At 35.8% G+C, this 19,913-nt stretch overlaps 1 protein-coding gene across 2 annotated transcripts; it reads left to right on the top strand.

Annotated features, from left to right (window-relative positions):
* The first annotated feature begins 862 nt into the window (after window positions 1-862).
* On the top strand, window positions 863-19,913 carry LOC122033623 (translation initiation factor eIF-2B subunit epsilon-like). 2 transcript variants are annotated; one of them, XR_006126592.1, is made up of 15 exons: window positions 863-1,170; window positions 1,256-1,489; window positions 2,455-2,769; window positions 3,910-4,017; window positions 4,979-5,171; window positions 6,795-7,057; window positions 10,618-10,747; window positions 11,203-11,282; window positions 12,102-12,359; window positions 12,437-12,510; window positions 13,009-13,100; window positions 14,776-14,858; window positions 17,111-17,163; window positions 17,944-18,015; window positions 19,016-19,073. XR_006126592.1 is itself a non-coding variant. In XM_042592687.1 (15 exons), exons 1-15 carry the CDS (start codon window positions 1,027-1,029, stop codon window positions 19,611-19,613), a joined length of 2,217 nt encoding a protein of 738 aa, XP_042448621.1. In that variant the 5' UTR covers window positions 865-1,026; the 3' UTR covers window positions 19,614-19,913. The 2 variants fall into 2 exon arrangements, 1 of the variants encoding a protein (XP_042448621.1); XM_042592687.1 differs by lacking the exon at window positions 17,111-17,163 and adding an exon at window positions 19,569-19,913 and having other exon boundaries at window positions 865-1,170; window positions 19,016-19,141.

Genomic DNA, 19,913 nt, shown 5'->3' on the forward strand with positions numbered 1-19,913 from the left:
ATAATGAAAGGATCAGTTCCTCCACAACAATTCCACTGTCATCAATATATTACCTAGTGCTTCTTGAAGACATTTTTTCAGAAAAGAAAGGCCATTTAACTTGACAACTTGATTAAGGCATTCCTTGTGGTCAGTAGAGCTGCTAAAAGACTAGCAAGTGTAGACCATTGCCTTAGCTGTATCACCCAAGTTACTTGTAGAAGTATCATTCGGATTCTGAATCATGGAAATGCTACAATAGTTTCAACAAATCCATGAGAGACCTCCTATTGTGTTTGATCATTTAGGGTGGGGATGTGCTAAGATGCAGAAATGCTAAAATAGTTTCAACACGAGGTTGAAGGTGGAAATTAGAGGATATCACATCAAAAATTGAGAAAAGGAGGGAGGGAGTCCAGGGGATTACCTCGTCCTAGGCACCAAGGAAGATGAGGAAGGCAACAAGAAACTCCGTCTCCTTCCGCCTCTCCCTCTCTCTCTCTCTCTCTCCTCCTATCGAGTCTCCTCCTCTCCTTCCCTGCTCTCTTCTCTCGTCCAAAGGCGCCACGAGGACGAAACCCTAGAGTCCAATCCGGACGCGGAAGAAGACGAAGGCAACAAGAACCCTAAACTCCGTCTACTTCCGCCTCTCCTCTCTCTCTCCTCCTCCTCTCCCTTCCCCGCTCTCTTCTCTCTTCTCGCTTCTAAGAACCCTAACGTTCCAGCGTCTGCATGCTGTGGCCGGCTCATTTCATCGAAAAAAAAAAATTTGAATTATTAAATAAGGAGCCTGTGACATGCGCCTATTTGGAGGGTTTAAACCAACCAACGATCCGGATCCGAAACATAAAAGGACCCGAAACCGATTCTCCGGCAGCTCGGCATCCGAGTCGAACCTGTTGATCCTTTTGGGGACTCGCGAGCTCGAACTCACCGCAGACAAGCTCATCAGCTTCGACGCCTTAAACTCGACGAATCCCTCGGCTCTCGCTCGATTCCTCCTCAGCGCCCGCTGCGATTTCATCCATTCTCACCGGCGGCCGCGCTATGGCGCAAAAGAAAGGGCAGCGCGGCGCCACCTCCGTCGCTGCCGATGACTCGGAGGTTGTCTCCCGCGTTCCCCTCCAGGCCGTCCTCCTCGCTGACAGCTTCAACCTCAGGTTCCGCCCCATCACCCTCGAACGGCCCAAGGTACTTCCGATCAACGATCTATCGAAGCCTCCCCTACTTAGGGTTTCCCTTGAATACTCACTCGATTCACGAATTGTGCATTTAGGTGCTGTTGCCTCTGGTGAACGTTCCCATGATCGAATACACTCTTGCTTGGCTCGATTCCGTCGGGGTCGAGGAGGTTTTTGTCTTCTGCTGCTCCCACTCACAACAGGTGAAGGACTACTTGAAAGAGTCTGAATGGACTAAGCCTACATCCAGGTTTTCTGTCACTACGATTGAGTCGCATGACGCCATTAGTGCTGGAGATGCGCTCCGTGTGATATATGAAAAATCTGTGGTATGCTACTATTCTATTACTAGAATTTGTTGTAGTATCCTGGTTGCAGGATTCATCCTAGATATTATTCTAGGAAATTTGCCAAGAAAGAATATAAGTGTCGCCACATTTTCCTTATGGCTTCTTACTGTTGGAGCCTTTCTTTCAGCAAAGGAAAAATATATTAAAAAAATATTAACTGCCCTTTAAGGCATATGAAAAAACATAGATGTCAATCTGATTTCATTGGAGAATTTTTTGGTAGCAACAATCTTCCAGAATACCAAAACAATCATGAAATGCTGGAGATTTAATGTATTCTTAAGTAGCTCAAATGGAAAAACTTGTCAATTTGTTATGAAGGTTTGTAGAGTTGGATTGTACAGAAGTAATAGGAGAAGCATAGAAAGATTAAATGACTGTTCAAGAACAAAAATGACATTTGAATTTTCTAATAACATTTCTCACAGTAGATGGATTGGTGGTAGATTAGTCATGCTAGGAATGAGCATCATATCTTCTCTCGACATACCAGCATTGCAGATGCCTCTCAAGTCTCAATAGCATACAAAGAGTGACACTCATCAGACAGATCTAAGACAGTTACCTTTTGCAAAGACCAAAAATCCAGCTGTGCCTAAGTTTGTCCTTGGTGGGTAATATTAACTTATAAAGCTTATTATAGAAAACAAATCATGAGATTAATTGTGCTGGAATTATGTAACTTGATTTCTTATCCCTAAGATAATTGTTCTACCTACTGACACAAGGGTAATTTATAGTATTTAGTGGATAAAAGATGATTGTGGACCCTGCAGCATAAGGCTATTAATTTGATTCATATGATGCACATTTTGATTTGTATGACGAACGTATACTATATATCCTTCAAAAGAACTTTCATATTGAGGTTGAAAATCTTGTATGTATTATAGAATAAGTTTAGCCATTTATCTTGACTATTTTACATTTTCTTGCCTCTTTAGATAAATGGGGACTTTGTTCTCATTAGTGGCGATACAATTAGCAATATGAACTTAGCTCAGGCCCTCCGCGAACACAAGGAAAGAAAGAAAAAAGATCCGCTTGCTGTTATGACAATGATCATTAAACACTCCAAACCATCAAACTTGACACATCAAACTCGGTTCGGCACTGACAAAGTTCTAATGGCTATTGATCCTCAAACAAAAGAGCTTATTTTTTATGAGGACAAGGTTAATCCTTCTCAGCGGTTTATTTCTATTGATAAAACGTTGTTAGCTGACAATACTTCAGTTTATTTGCACAATGACAAGCAGGTATTTTTCCCAACTTGTTTATATGCTTATTATATATCTTTCTCACTTGTCTTTCTTATTATTTTACATCTACTGGTATTCTGGCAATTAATCGCACATAGATGCACTGGCCTTACTGTTCAAGACATCCACAATCAATTAGAGGGCTTTTGTGCACAAATCAATCTGAAAATCTTGGTGCTGAAAGATAGTTGCATATGTATGTTTATGCTATTGCGGTTGGACATTATCTTTAGTAACCTGATTAAAGTTAGGGGCATATTGCCACTCAGGCCAAGTATCATGATTTTGGCGACATGTGGAGACTGTACCCACAAGTGGCACATATATAAAGATAGTAAGGCATTTAGCATGATTATTTGGGAAGTGTTTTAAAGGTAATTTTTTCCCCAATTAACATGTGGTTATCATTTGTTGATATGAAAAAGCGTGACTCAATATATTAAAGCACAGAGGAGATTTGTTTAATATGGGTAGTAAAATATAAGAGAAACCATGCAAGGGATAGTGCAAATTGCAAAAAATATATAGGTAGCAATTGGTGAAAAATGAACCTGTATAATAAAATTGTTTAATTCCTTACGCTTATATAAAGGAAAATATTTTGTTTGTAACTTCCTTACAGAGAAAAATTACCTGAGCAATGTTTTTCTTGTACAGATGAATATATTTAATTTTGATCCAAGTAAATCTCGTTCATATGCATGACAAGACTAAGAAAATAGGATGTAGGTATAAAGGTCACTCCTGTGTTACATCTCGGTACAATCGATGGGTCCTGTAAAGGCTATCTCAGTGGGTGTGACAAGACTAATAAAATAGGATGTAGGTATAAATGTCACTCCTGTGTTACATCTCGGTACAATTGATGGGTCCTGTAAAGGCTATCTCAGTGGGTGTACCTTGGTTTACTGGAGGCAACGGGCACCACCTTGTTAGTGTTGGTTTACATTGAAATGTCAATGCACTCAGTTTTAGTTGTGATATTTCGGATCTGTAAAATGTCATCTAAGATAGTGCATCATGGTCGTCTGTAATACCTAGACACAATGTTATTAATGTTGGATTTACAGTGCTATTAGTGATATTTTGAACAAGTATTTGCCAGTTTTTAAAAGTGATTAAATAATTCTTTTGCAGGATTGCTATATAGATATCTGCTCTCCAGAAGTCCTCAGTCTTTTTATGGACAATTTTGATTATCAACATCTTCGCCGCCATTTTGTCAAGGGTTTGCTTGTTGATGATGTGAGATTCACTTTTGATATTGTTTGCTTTTATACATCATGTGCAACATGATTAAATGTTACATTTGTTTCATGCTGTTTTTCCTAATTTTGGAAATCCTTGATAATTATGCATTATAGATTCTACCTTTGTCTTTCTACCTCTGTTTCTACTTGTAATTTGAGGATTCTGCTTGTGGTGCATTTGATTAGGTACTTCATACCCTAATGGTTGCCTTATCTTGGCATTGAGAATTGAGTTTCTAATTTGCAAGCACGTTCAGTTTAGGATCCCATTCAAAATCTCTTGTAAAAATTTAGGTGCTACTTATAGGATTACACTTTGTTGGTTTGTTAGTTTGATGAAATGTCTGACAGATTAGATGTTGGTAATTCTTGGTCTCCAAGACTTGTTTATTGCTTATTTTTTGCATAAGGAAGAAACTATAAAGTAACAGTGAAATTTCAGGACTTTACTTTTTCAAAATTTTAATCTCTCAAGAATCTTCTTGTTCCTTGTTGCTTTGCAAACATTTTATGTTGCGTCTTTGATCAGTTAGCTTTATTGGACAAATGAATGAGTATACTACTATAGATTTTCTTCCCTGGAAGAATCCAACAGCATCTAGGAATTCCAGAAATCTTTTTGTTATATATGTAAATTTTACTATCTTGTGAAAATGTGTTACCATCTACACCTTAGGCAAGTTTATTTTGTGCTTCAAATGAAAGTCACCACTTTAATTCTTAAACTCCCTCTGATGTGAGGTACAAATTGCATAAACTATTCATTTTGTACATTGAATTAGGTTTACTTGCATTCCTCTTGCAGTCACACCTTGCACTCCCAGTCTTTATGTTTATGGCAAATGTAAGCTTGTAGATATATTTCATATTTCACTTGTGTAATTTAGTTCCTGAAAATGTTCACAATATGATAATCATATAAACTTTTACTAATATCACCTGATGATATATTGCAGATCATGGGTTACAAGATTTTTACCCATGAAATTCATTCAAGTTATGCAGCAAGAATAGATAATTTCAGGAGTTATGGTACAATTAGCAAGGACATACTGCAAAGGTGGACATATCCTTTGGTGCCAAATTTTCAATACTTTGGGAATTCATCAAAGGTGAAGCTAGATAGAGAGGGAATATACAAAGCATCTGGTAAATGTCTAACCTCAATTAGAAGTTTTATTGATGATCATCTCTTTTCCTTATATGGTAATTATGTCTTCAGTTTTTTTGCTTTGATGGAAAGTATTTGATGTAGTCTGCCTGTCTTTAGATTATTGATTGAATAAGTCTTGTCTAGGTTGTAACTTAGAGCATGGCCTCACATTTTTTTTGAATAGGACATTCTAAACCTTCCAAGTGAACAAATGGTAGCAGACAACCATTGCTAATACTATAGATGAGCATCTTCAATTACATGAGGGTGTCTTTTAGCTATGCCTTCACCTTGGATGGGCACTTGTTCTTAAGTCCATTGATTGTAACTAAGGTTTGAAATCTCATGCCGAGCCGGTCGAAACGGGCGAAACATTTCGTTCTGCCCGTTGACCGACACCGGCACGAACCCGACACCAGTCCCGATGCAGCCGCAAAGGCGTCGCGATGCTCGCGGCCGCAGGAAGGGCATCACGACGCCCTCGGCCGCACAACAAGGGCGTTGCAACACCCTCGGTCACACAGGAGGGGCTGCGTGACCCCTGCGACCGCATAGGAACGCCCGCACAAGCCCCGCGGCCGCGCGAGCCCTGCAGTCGTGGCAGAGGCGCCGCGTGAGCCTCGCGGTAGCGTCGAAGGGGTCGTGCGACCCCGTCGGCTGCGTCGGAGGGGTCGCGCAACCTTGGCGGTCGTGTGGGAGGGGCCGCGCGACCCTGGCAACCGCGACTGAGGGGTCGCGGCTGAGCCTGTGGTTGCGATCCCTTTTTTTAATTAAATGTTTTGTTAATTAAAATAATTCCCAAGGTGGACAAGGGTAATTCAAAGATGCTTAATTAAATCCTAATAAAATTATATAATTAATTAAATATTTTATTTATTTTAATTTTAAAAATATATGATAAATAGTTTATTAGGAAACCGAAACTATAATAATAATCAAATATTAATTTACATTTATATTTATATTTAAAAAAATACCAAAACTATATGGACACGGTACGATATGATATGAGACCGAAACCGTATCATTCTAGTTCAGGTCCGAAATTTTGGCACGGGTCGTGATTTGATTGCAACCATTAGTATTTTGATGGCATTGTACTAATACCAGCTCTGTGGTTTACTTGGGCTGGTTCCAGCACCATTGATCTGGTGGGAATTTGTTGGAAAATAATAGAATCTTGGTTGGTCAAAGCTTTTATTCCTAATTTGCTTGAATCCTGTTGATCCAAGTTTCCTTGCCAATTTTTTGTTATGTATACTTTTGTTTTGTTCGATGGTTATAGCTTTTAGGTGTGTTTTACATGCTATTGATATTAATTTGTTTCAACCAATTACTGGGAAACCCATTTCAGTTTCAACAAATTTCAATCATATTATCAAATCAGTTTGCCTCTGGGCAATTTCTTTGGCAAAGTTCAAGTTATTTAAGTAGGATAAAAAGGTTGAATTGGTGAATGTCAACCAATTATCACACACTATGACCAATCAGAAACCTGCATGTATCACTTCAATAATCATCACCTTTTTTTCTCGTTGATTCCTGAATGTGTTTATTGTTCACTGAAGTTAATTTTTTTTCCTTTTTGGTTGATATACTGTTAATTTTTTTCCCTTCAGATATTGTTCAATCACAATCTGCACGAATAGGCGCTGTTACCCTGATTGGAAGTGGAACTACAATTGGAAACCATAGTGTTATAACCAACTCGGTAGTTGGTCATGGTTGTACACTTGGGAACAATGTATGCATCAATGGTTGTTACATTTGGGATAATGTCATTATAGAAGATGATTGTAGATTGAATCATGCTATAGTTTGTGATGGTGTTCATCTAAGAGCAGGGGTAGTCTTGGAACCTGGAGTCATTTTATCATTCAAGGTAATGGTGCTTATACTCAACCTGCTGTTCTCCTTTGATATCTATTTTCTTGTAGTTAATTAGTTTGTGCTACTTTTTCTTGTTTTGCATAACCTAGATCATAACATCCATATATCCAATTGTTCATTGCTAGTGTTAGCATTTAATGAGTTTAGTTCTACATTTTTAGTAGTTCTCGGCGATATGTATACATGGGTTGTAATATATCTTTAATGTACAAATTTTGAAGATTAAATGAAGAAAAATACTTTAATGTATTGACTATAAATGCATATTACTTGGATATATAAAAGATCAATGGCATAACCTTAAACCTTAAATCTTAAACATTAATTTGTGGCTAAATCCATCGTACCAATAACCATGGTTTGAAATTTTGTGCCCTGCTTGGCAACATAGTTGAAACATGAAAGGTACACTTATATTAAATTATCAAAATTTGACACTAATTGGCATGTGTTACCTCTTCCACGTCGCTTGGTTCAGGAGTATTTTTCCATGATGTTTTACACGCTTCCTCATGCATCAATGCATGTGCCATAGTATTTTTTTTTAGAATTAAACAAGTTGATTAAAAGTGCAAAACTGAATTCATTTTTGCATGTTCTAATATGTGTTGAAGTGTGGAGAAATTTTTAATTCAATTACTATCTTATTTTTGGAATAAAAACCCTACGTAGAAGGGGATTAAAGGAGCAAATGGAAAAGGATTAAAAAAGCAAATTTCATTTGAATTCATCTTAACACACTTGGCCACATGTTGAAGTATATTGAGCATTGGCATGGTATGGTACAATGAAGTTTTAATTTAATGCACTATTTTACTGTTGTAGTCTTAAATTTGTTGAAAATAATTGAAGGATTGATGTCCACCTAAATTCATCTTGGTACATTTTAATGTGTGTTGTAGCATGTCGGCAGTCAATAGTATAATACCAAAATTGCATCAGTATAGTAGAGGACTGAAACATTGGCGTGAAATAATATTTTAAAGCCTTCTAATGACCATATCAGCTCTAATACTCTTTGCACGATTAAACATAATCTATATGTGGTATTAAAGTCTAGTAACCTCACCTTGTTGCCCTCCTCAAGCGTGATGACATGGGGTGCCTATTCACTTTGTACCCCTCATTGTTTTCTCTGCTCCTTGTATTGAGTTGCATCCTTAAGCTTGTCTCCTTTTCTTCCTGGCTCCCTACTCCTCTTCAAGTACACCTCCTTATTCACACTTCTATCAATTTACATCACCCCTTCCCTCTCCACGTCACTCCCCTCCACTAATCAAGCTATCTTAGCCCTTCTGTCTTGAACCTCTCCTCGCCTTGTTACTATGTGCCTCTTTTGTATTTTTCCCACTATATAGGATGTTTTTTCTTTCTCTTTAATTCTTTATGCTAATTTAAACCTAGGATCATTTGTCCTCCTTGTCATTTCTCTTCCCATAGACATCCTCTACCAATGACATGGAGCCAATTATCTCCTATGAATATGTATTTTAGATTCTTTTTGGCTCGTATGAAAGGACTACCATTTTATAACTCCACTTTCAAAGTAGGAGGATGCAACTTATTCAACATGGTGGAGTTTATATCTCACCATCTTTACACGACTTCTTCATAGTACCAATTAATTGTGGTCATGAGTGATGTTCCTCTCCACTTCCAAGGAAATATGAGATGCTCTTGGGAATTTATTCGTGAGCCGATTTTTTTTCCTTGTATTTATTATGTGAAAAAAGATAGTTTTAACTTGAAAGATGATTGTTCAACTCAAGTACTTTGTCCCTCTTCAAGGAGATTGAGGCAAAATTTTCATATACCATCATATTTCCATTGATCTCAAAGTTTTAGTGTGTCATGGAGAAGAACTCAGGGTAGCAAGGTTTTAAAGGACATTTTTAGGCGGTAGAAAATTGACCCAATGCACAATGCTTATGTGGTATCAGAGGTATATACAAACTATGCTCGATATTAAAGTAATACTGGAAATCTTTATGTTGAGAAAGAATCTCAAAAATCTTTATGTTGATAAAAAATGATATCTCTGGCAAAGGAAACTAAACATTGTTAATGGTTAAAAGGTGGAATGACAACTGTCCCCATATAACAATGTAAAATAGGTTGTACTTAAGAATTTGAGCAACATGCATATGATAATATCTGAAGTATTACTTACAACATACTTATAAGTTACATGCTACCACCAATTGGTAATGGTATCATCTCTTTGACGCTTTGATTTACATCCTTCGTGCTTCCCTTGCTCATGTATCCATGATTTCCACAGCTTCCTCTAAACTGCTGCTTCTGTTGCTGGATGAGTTTGTGGTCTCGAGCAAAACTAATTTTCGCAATATATTCACTGTGATCACATCAACCATCCAATATACACTGTGGACACACTTTGAATGTTGCTCTATTGGGCATGCCATTGCTAATTTTCGCAATATATTCATTGTGATCACATCAACCATCCAATGTACACTGTGGGCACACTTTGAATGTTGCTCTATTAGGCTAGCCATTGCTACTCTAACATCATCTTGACTTTGTTCCAGCATCCTCAACCAATATTTTCTTTGAGTATGAACAATTTTTGGCTTTACTACAGAATACCTTTAGTGAATTGTTGTCACTACTTCCACTTTGCTATTGCATTTATGGAAAATTTAAGGCGTTGTGGTGTCTTGATTCTGATGTGTATTCTCATATCCGAGATAAAAATGAGTTGTCTTTTCTACCATATAAAGTTTTCATTCAAATAAATTGGCAAAGTGAACAAGAAGATGCACTTTTCTTTGTTTGTTTATGACATTGAAACCTAGTTCCAATTAGGTATATCTCATGTCTCATTAATTAACCCTTTGCTTTTCAATTGTGAGATAAGCTTGAAAGTTGAAATTGTTAAACTTGGAGTTCAAATTCTCATTTTTTTCTTCTTCTTTGTTTTTTTAGATCACATACTAGCCACATTGTATTTGCACGTAATCCACTTTTTCACAGATTGATCTATGGCATACTGGCGGAGAGGCCAATCTCATGTTATTCATCTAGAAGCAGTATTATTGTAGAATGTATGATAAGTTATTCATCTAGAAGCAGTAATATTTTGTGGAATGTATGATCTTCATTAGATGGTTTGGTGGGCCATATTAGTGGATTGACGAACATAAATAGACACCAGAATCGACAATTGAATTTGTTGAACAACAAAATGTGATGTGCAGCAGCAAAATGCCATATAAACTTTTCATAGTTGAAAAAAACCTGTTTTTTGTGATGTGTATTTTTGTGCTTTTCCATTCCTATGGTCTTATGTTAATGGAATGCCTAAGTAGCATTGTCTTCACGTCCAAGTATCTAGCAACTACTACTATGGATTATTATCTAGCATACGATATTCACTAATACTGGAAGCTTGGTGTTTCCAGTTTCTAACCTCTGTGACCTATGAAGTTTCTAGTTCTAGTTAAATTATTGATGATTTTTTTTTTACATTTGTAACTGTATTTTTTCAGTTCTCTTATTTGGTTGATTAATTTGCTTTTCCATTGCCAGGTTGAAGTTGGGCGATTGATTACAATTCCTGCTTATTCGAAAGTTTCTTTACGTCCTCAGCCTTCTATCCAAGATAGTGACGAGGAACTTGAATACGCTGATGCAAGCAGTGCAGTTATAGAAAGTCCTTGTAAATTCTTTAACTCGTGATCTGATTCCTGTTTATTAGCTATTATAATTGTATAATCTATTGGTCGAATCCAGTACTCAGCTACATATAATTCTATCTCAGTCAATTGATTTACTTATTCACATGGCCCAGGATTTAATTTTGAGCACTAAAAGATTCAATCAATTTAATTGTTATGTTTAGGTTATGTCATTATGCATATTACTAGTTGTGAATGATGCTGTACTGCTTGTAAGAGTGTTCTTTCCTGTATAGTTCTTACACAAACTTTACATTCTAGTTTTCCATCCATATTTATTAAATTTTCTTAGACATTGTAGCCTCTATTTAGTGCTATTACTTTTTATTGTGAACTTCTTACGTGACATCATGAGTCTTTAGTTTCTGCATGTTATTGTTTTGGTTTCTTTGATTTGGTGGAACTCTGATAGAATTTTCACTTTGGCATTTTGCAGCAATTACTAGTATGGTGAGTAGTAGGAATGCAGAATCAACCCCAAATTATTCAGTCATGGAAAACTCTAACTCATCTGAGGTGTACATGCACTTTATTATTCTTTCTTCATCTAATTTATTCTTGGATTCATATAAATCATATTGATGCCATCTGCGAATCAATTTCAATTTTGAATTCAATTTAAGTTGTTTGGTAATAATTCAAATTGTTTGGCAATTTGTCTTTTTGTGTAGTCAATTAATGGGAATTGTTGAATTTGCTTATTTGGTTTCTATTTTTTGCAGGATAAGTCTATAAAAGAGTTGCAAAACAGTGTTTCATGTAATAATCAGTTGCCACTTTCATTTCTGTGTTAGACCCTTTTCTCTATACGGGATAGCTATTCTTGTGCTTCATCTAATTTGTCCATGCTTCATCTAATTTGTCCCAATTTTCTGTCCTATTAGAGGTTTCAAATTTGGTGTTGCATCACATATATTGTTCACACATGTGATCCTAATGGCGAGGATCCTAGTTAAACATAAAAATTGTTTATTTTAAACGGATGACAAATAATTTGCTAAAAAAGCAAGTTGCTTTCAATCATTTTTAAGTTGAAAAGGCCTGCAAACAACTTGTTAAGGCAAAAGATCTGTTGTTAGAGGGAAAAGGATTCTTAATGTGTACAATTATGCGAGTTGCTCTTTATGCTATGTAAAAAATGATTTAATTTCAAGAGGTAAGGTTATACAAAATAATTGATCCAAGATGTTGTGTGCTGCTAGTTGTAGTGACTTTATAGTTTGTAGATTGTATTACATCTTTCTCTTTTATTGTATAGATGCTAAATATCTTCCGCTTGTCATTTTAAAAGTTCTTGTTGCTCATCCCAATGATATTTTCCATCTTGTTCTTTAGGTTGGTATTGCTGGTGTTGGTTACATATGGTCTACATATGAAGGGGAGCACGAGGAAGAATGGAGACACTCTATTGCTCCAATTCCCGAAGCAAAATTGACAGAGTTATCTCATGCTTATCATGAGGAACCTGATGTGTCTTATCAATTTGTGAATAATACTCCAGTTTCTGGTGAGCTACAACTTGATTCAGAAAGTACTGGTTTTGATGATGGTGATGGGGGAGATTATGTAGATTCAACCGATTTTGATAAGGAGGTAATTAATGGGAATAGCTATGTGTGGAGACTTTTATTTTCATTTAATTCACAACAATTATGTTATATCAACTTCAGGTGGAAGCAACTTTCCATCGAGCTCTTACAGGAGTGAACCAAGAAACGGTGATTTTAGAAATAAATTCACTGAGGTAATATAGTTCTAGTCAGGAATTACACTCTTTCTTTCTACGTTGTTGTTGAGTTAAAATATTTGGCATACTTGATAAGGTTTCCATAGCTTTGATAACAATCATGAACTAATCAAGTGAACTATGCCTTGATGCTTCCATTTTACATATATGGTTGATACTTGTGCTTTCATTAGCAGACTTCTTATTACATTTTTTTATAATTAGTCAAGGAATAATAGTGTCAAAATTGATAAGACAATATGTAGACAAATATTGCTGAATATACAACATCTGTGGGTCTATCTCCTTTTTCAATACCATGAACGAGATTGATGAAATGATTGCTCTGAATTGAGTTTTGACACATAAATTAGTTTTTTGGAGCAAGCTTAGGAATTTTATTTTGTATATCATTTCTGGTTGGAGCTTTATTACTTCTTGAATATAGTCCTATGGTCCTCTGCATCACATATATTTCACTGAGCCATATTAATTTAGATCTTTTTGCAATATTAGGTTGTCATGCAATAAGTCACATGCTGATTGTGTTGGGGCGTTATTCTTTTCTGTGATGAAGTTGGGTTTAGAAGCTCCTCATTCCTCTAACAGTGAGTATCGGCATAAAATTTTATCATTCTAAACTATTCTCAGTTTCTAGAAACTAAATATAGATTACATTGGCTTCTTTATTTCATTCAATGGTCAGTTGCTAGTGATTAAACTTGGTATGTATGGAAATGCTAATGACAACCATAGGGTTGAGGTGGTACAAATTGAAATTGTTAAATGAGTAGGATCAATTGCTTTTCCACACCATACAAGCACTCAGTTACCTTTTTGACACAGTAAGTTATATGCTGTGTATTCCGACACTTGTATCCTGTATTAATAGGCCCAAAATGGATTTTTTTTATTAATTGATCATCTCTTTTGAAGAAATGTGTTGCTAAACTTTCTTATAGATGGACAAGTATTCTCATTTATTCTACATTCACACTATATCCTCTTCTAACATCTCTCCTAGAATCATTTGTATGTCATGTTTAATTATGTATCCGAGTTTAAGGGCCTTGCACTCAAGAGAAGTGCTACAAGCAAGGACCAAAACGAGGCATTGGCTAAGGAGCGAGCAGCTGCAGCCCAAGTGGAACTAAAAACATAGTTTTTGCCTAGCAGTATTTTATTTTATAAAAATTCCTTTTAAATCTTGATTGCTACAAAAGTTCTCTCTATTTCTTTTTCTTTTTTAATAATATCCTGACTTTGTTGTGGTTTTTCAATAATAAATCAAGATTTTTATAGATGAATGATTCTATATCACCAAAATTTTGTTTTACTTTATTATCTTCTACTTACTAGCCTTGCCTTATGTTTGAACTTAACATACATATTTTTTTGTTGTATTTTGAGCCATCACTCAAGTATTTTCATGATGATTTAAAAAAAAAAAATCACTGAACAGTTGATTTTTTTCCTACCTGAAAGTCATAAGTAATACATTTTCTTATTCAGTCATCAGAAATCGGAATAGTTTGTTTGAGTGATATCACAAGAATTGTAGCATTGAGCCATTAGTGTGGACTTCGTTTTACTTACCCTATTAACTGTCTCTTGATGACAAAACACAAGGTAATTGGTGGTATGTAATTTTTTGGGGTTTTAGGTATTTCTCAAAGATTGCATGAGAATATTATAGGATTTGTGAAAGCTTTATGAACTTATGTCACTTTGGTTCTCTAGGTTGTTTGTCTTGATGACTGATGGCCATGCTTGGAGCCGAAATAAACATGTGATCCTGTATTATGAAGCTTCTCTATTGTAGGGCTAAGGTAATTAATACAACAAACAAGGGAATGAGAATAAAATGTTTAATATAATGAAATTCTGGATACCTTTAGTCTTTTGAGTGATAGGATCCTCTCATTGAACCCTAGAAAACACATGAAGCGGGAAATTAAAGCAGAAAATTTTAAATTATACTAACAATTGGCTGCCAACTCAACAATTGAGAACTTGTCGGGGGACTGAGGAAGTGGAGTATATTAACATGCTTATTTTACTGCTTCTTACATACTAGGCACTTCTGAATCATTTTTTTTAGAATATCTGATAAAATTTATGTGTTAAGGCTACTATGGATTAATCATATTTTTGCCTGGTTAACATATTCGAATATTTGGATTCATCTACTTGCAATTTCTAGAATTTACTATTTCTATATTCCTATCAAATAATATGGACATCTAAGATTTGATTGACTCTGTGTACTATATTGATCCTTAGGTGAGCTATACCAAAGCATTGCCAAGGAGATCAACAAGTGGAAGGATCTTTTGAAGCATTATCTAAAGAGTGTAGATGAAGAGGCAAGTAACATATGTTCTGGGACTTACATTCTTTATGGTGGTCTCAATGACTGCAATTTGCAATCAAAAGTAAAAGTGGTCTTTCTAGTGGCTGTTTTGGGGAAACTTCTCTTTAAGTGAATTTAGTATTATCTTTTTTCCAAATATTTATTCTGTTTTACCTATATATCAACATACATATTATCCATATTTACTTTCATCTGCATGAAAATTGGGGTAGTTACTCTATTTTCTCGTATCGGTTTAACCTATCACAGTGGCTTGCTGTGAGAATCTGCTATTTTAGCAAACTCCATTATCTGTTTCCTAATATTTTTACTGCTGAGCATTCATGCTATCCAGTTGCTTACATGTGTTTGCATGGAAAATTGTGGTAATTCTCTTTTGCTCTTCTTTCTTTAATCAGTTTAACCTGTCAAAGTGGCTGCTGTGAGAATCTGTTATTTTAGTGAACTCCGTGTATCTGTTTTCCTAATATTTTTACGACTATACCATATAACAATTTTCATGTTATCTTGTTGCTTGCATGTGTTTGCATGGAAAATTGTGGTAGTTACTCTTCTGCTCGTCTCTTTAACCTATCAATTGAAGTGACTGTCTGGAGAATCTGCTCTTTTCACTAACTCCAAGTATCTTCTTTTCCCAAATATTTGTACTGCTATATCCATGGTTTAAAATTTCATTGTGTGTTGATCGACATAGGCAGAACATCTTATTCTGCCTGCCAGTTGGCACACAGAACAACCCAAGATTAATCCCTCACCTAGGGAATGTGACTTACACGAAACAGATGATTCTTCCACAACGAACCAAAGGTTTTCATGAATCCTTTGGAGGTTTCTTAAGGCGTTGCGAGACAATTTGTTGGCTTCTTGGAGCACACAAGATGCTTTTACAACGAACCGAAGCCTTCCGTGAGTCTCCTGGAGGTTCTCTAAGGAATCGTGAGAACCTGCATCAACTTTTTGAGGCATGTAAGATGCTGTCACATTCACCAAAGGCTTTTGTGAGTCTTCTAGAGGTTCTCTAAGGCATCACGAGATGTTGTGTTGGCTTCTCGAGGCATGTGAGGCATTGCCGTGACACATTGGAGGCTTCTGTGAGTCTTCTGGAGGTTCCTTGAGGCATCATGAGATGCTTCGTCGACTTCCTCATGGGCGTGAGATGCTCGTCAACTTCCTTGAGGGACATGCATGACAGGATTCTAGGCACACAAGACATCCTTTTCTTCTCTTTTGGCGATTGACACACCCTCTAGCACTGACACTTGGCATGGTGTTGAAGTGCCAAGTGTGATGTATGCAAGACATCCTTAATACACCCTCTTCTTCCTCTTCCTTCAAGAGGGTTTCAAGTATGTGAGATATTCTCTTCTTCCTCCTCTCTTTTGGTTTTCAACACACCCTGCAGCACTAACACTCAGCATGGCCATGGGCAACATTCTTGAGCCGGCCAGGGACCAAAACCCCAGCTTGGCTTGGGATTCGAAACCTTGGATGTATCTATATATCAACATACATGCTATCCACTTGCTTACATTTGTCTGCATTAGAATTGTGGTAGTTATTCCAGACAAGAAGCACAAATAGGCTATTCATTTCTCCTTAAGATGACGTAAGATTCTATTCTCAAAGAATCTTTGGAGAAAATACAACTTTCGTAACATGCCAAAGGCCCTTGATAAAGTGTAGATTGGATCTTGTTATTTGATGGTTGGTTGAACTTTGATTGGCTCACTAATGCTAAAAGTTATACATTTAATGCTCGCATTTCTTATTTTAACTGACCATCTTCTGTCTTGTTTCATTGCATGTGCTTCCATAATGTTCTTGTAGTTCTCATCCATCTGCTTGATTTTTTTTATATACTTGGTAATCCAAAATATCTACCAGCTTAAAGTACGTCACTGGAAGATATTGTTTGCCCCCAAAATGATTAATTGCTAAGATGACCAAGATTGTCAATTACTTGGAGGGTAGTGGTAGACCTCCTTTGGCCACTTCAAGTGGCATATACGAGGAAGAAGAGTTAATAGACTTTTTAGATGATCTTTAGCTCACATACTTATAACCATAAGATGATATTTTAAATAGAAATAACTTGATAAGGCAGAAAAAAAAGATAAAATAGAGGAATAATAAAACATAATTTATATAATAGAAAAACTCAAACCGATTTATTTCCAAAATCAAGTGGTTTCCGTCCGAGCATATATTCTTGTTAGAAGTGATGGCCTTTTTTTGTGTTTTCAGGGAACAAGTTTTGTTCCACACAGTTCAATACACTGCTTCTACTGTAGCAAAAGGTGAGGCGCTTCTCACGGCCCGTCCCTATCCTAAAAATGATCAATATATACAATAAAGTATAGTCCCCACATAGTAGGATAAGGCTTGTTGTTGTTGTTTATATACACTAAAGTATATTTGTCAACACTTGCCATTCACATCTCCTTGTACTATATGTTACTTGTACAATGCAAAACATTTGAACTATAACAATAAATATCTGACAGTGTAGTCGTATATATAAAACATGCATATAAATAATATTTGTCTATCAATTGCAAAACATTCTATGGGGCCCCCTTCCAAAGTTTTAGCTCTTTCTAGAACCATGATTAGAAGTCATCTTAACTGTTGGTAATTGCATATGAATGCATCTTGTATAACCCTACTCTATTTAGTTAAATATTTGATGATAGGATGGAAACAGTGCATTTCCATAATCAATTATCTTATACGCTGTGAAACTTATCTCTAAATCTAAATGGCAAGTCTGACAATACCGCAGCCTGAACAGACTGAGAGTCAACTTGGTTTATTACATTGGTTAATATTATCATTTTCTAACATCCCACAAAAATGCCGACTCACTTTGTCAAAGGACAAGGTCATATTTGTTTGTTTTTCCCTTTTTTCTATTTAATATCCTTTTGGTTTTTTTCTTGTTCAGTATGGAGCCATTAGGACATTGAAAATCATGTGATCCTAGTGCCTTCCTTTTCCAAATTGTAAATGATTTCTTTGATTAAGTTTTTTTTCTTTTTAAAAAAATAAGATGAGATTTCAATCTAATTTTTGTGCAGATTGAAGTAATTCTGAAGTTTGAAGAGATTTGCTCGGAGACTGCTACAGAGTTATCACCTTTGTTTTGTACAGTAAGTAATAGCTTCATCAGTAGGATACAACTACTCTTCATCAATTGCATTGAGAAACGTAGATTTTTATATTTTATTTACAATTCATAAAATTGTTAAGCTGGGATGTTCTGTCTAGAAGTTTCTGACTACATTAGGTTAACTCATTTACTAAAATGTTTTGATAGGTTAATAACATTTTGCACTTGTTATCTGCTCAGCAGAGCTAGAACCTTTATTTTATGTTAGATCAAAATAAATGTTGGTAAATGGGAAAGTCTAAGCTGTAATCTCTAAGGTTATGCTCTCTAGATAACCAACCTTGTATCTCATTATTCGGTAGTAAAAAGAATTATTATTTATTACTTTAGGTATTTATGTAGCTTTTGGTTAGTCTCATTGTAGATTTAGAGTTGAACTATGAATTATTATTACCTGTTATTCCTACTCTGTTACGAGTATCTAACATGGGTATGGATTTCCATGTCTAACACAACTATAGGGATGTTGGTATGGGAGTTTGCATAGCTGACACTGCTACAAAGAGGTAGATGAAGAATGCTTGTGTCCCAGCCAAGTACTACTATGCAATCATGATTCTTTTTTCTGAATAAAATATCATTCAATTTGGTGTTTGCTCAAGAAAAAAGTACGTCAACCAAATCTTTTAGATTGCATCAAACCAATTTTGCTGCAAGATAAAAACTCTTTTGTTTGATGGACTCAAACTAATGCTGAATTCAATGCATGAGATGAATAATAATCATATTGAGTTTCGAGTGTATTCATATGTTATACCATAGAAAGAACTCTAAATAAACTTTATATAACAATAGCTTCTGTTTGAGGTTGTTAGTCATGATACTTATTTTTTCTTGGCCAAGTGATAAACTCACTTAATAGTTTATCTTGATCAAGTTTTCAAGCGGAGCTAGTAGGTGGCAATGAACCTTATCAAAAGCTTTTTACTTTTTTTATCTTCAGATGCTTGGAGTTATTTAGTAGACATTTCCTTTTGTAGATCTTGAGCTACCTCTATGAGAAGGACATTCTATCAGAGGATGCAATTTTGTCATGGGCATCGGAGAAAGGAGCAGCAGATGAATCTGACAAGATATTTGTTAAACAATCTGAATCATTTATCACGGTACAGTTTTGATGAGTCTTTTGTTTAATGAAGATAATCAAGGTTTAGCTATAGAAATATGAAATTTCACTTAACGAATTTCAAATATTTGAACTTCAATTGCCGATAGAAACAATTAAGATAATAAAGACTTTATAATTAGCTAGAATCTAACCCCAATGCCAGATTATTTGTAGGGATGGCATAATCATAAAAGCTCTATTGGTATCATAAGGCTGAAAGTTTGATAAGAGAATACAATTTGTTAACTTTTTAGACCAATGATGTATTTAACATTTGCGAGCCCATAACAATTCCCCTTGTCCCACCTCAAGTTCTGATTCTGCTTATGAAATTATTTGATTGACCACAGAATTTCTTGTTCTTGCCTATTCAAACTGGGATATTCCTTCCTGGAAATCACTATAATGTTGGCAAATTTTTGCAGTGGCTAAAGGAAGCTTCGGAGGAAGAAGATGAGGATGAGGAATGAGTTATCGACATCCTTGTACGGAAGAATCTTTAGAATGTGCCTTGGTCTTATTCCGACCCTGATTCTCATCGACGAAGGCATAGTATTTTACTAGGAATCCTTGCAGCCCTCAGTTTTGAAATCGAGGGAGTAGGAAAGTGAGTGTACATCCGAATTTGGTTTTCGGTGTTTTATTTTTGGATACTCATGTCATTTGGGGAAGAAAATAAGAGAGTTGAGGATCATTATGTTATTTTTATTTTATTTTTTGCTTGTACATATTATTTTTGGCAGCAAATGGTAGTGTTTTTTAACAGATTA

The sequence above is a fragment of the Zingiber officinale genome, chromosome 11B, assembly GCF_018446385.1.
Source record: "Zingiber officinale cultivar Zhangliang chromosome 11B, Zo_v1.1, whole genome shotgun sequence".
Lineage (NCBI taxonomy): Eukaryota > Viridiplantae > Streptophyta > Magnoliopsida > Zingiberales > Zingiberaceae > Zingiber > Zingiber officinale.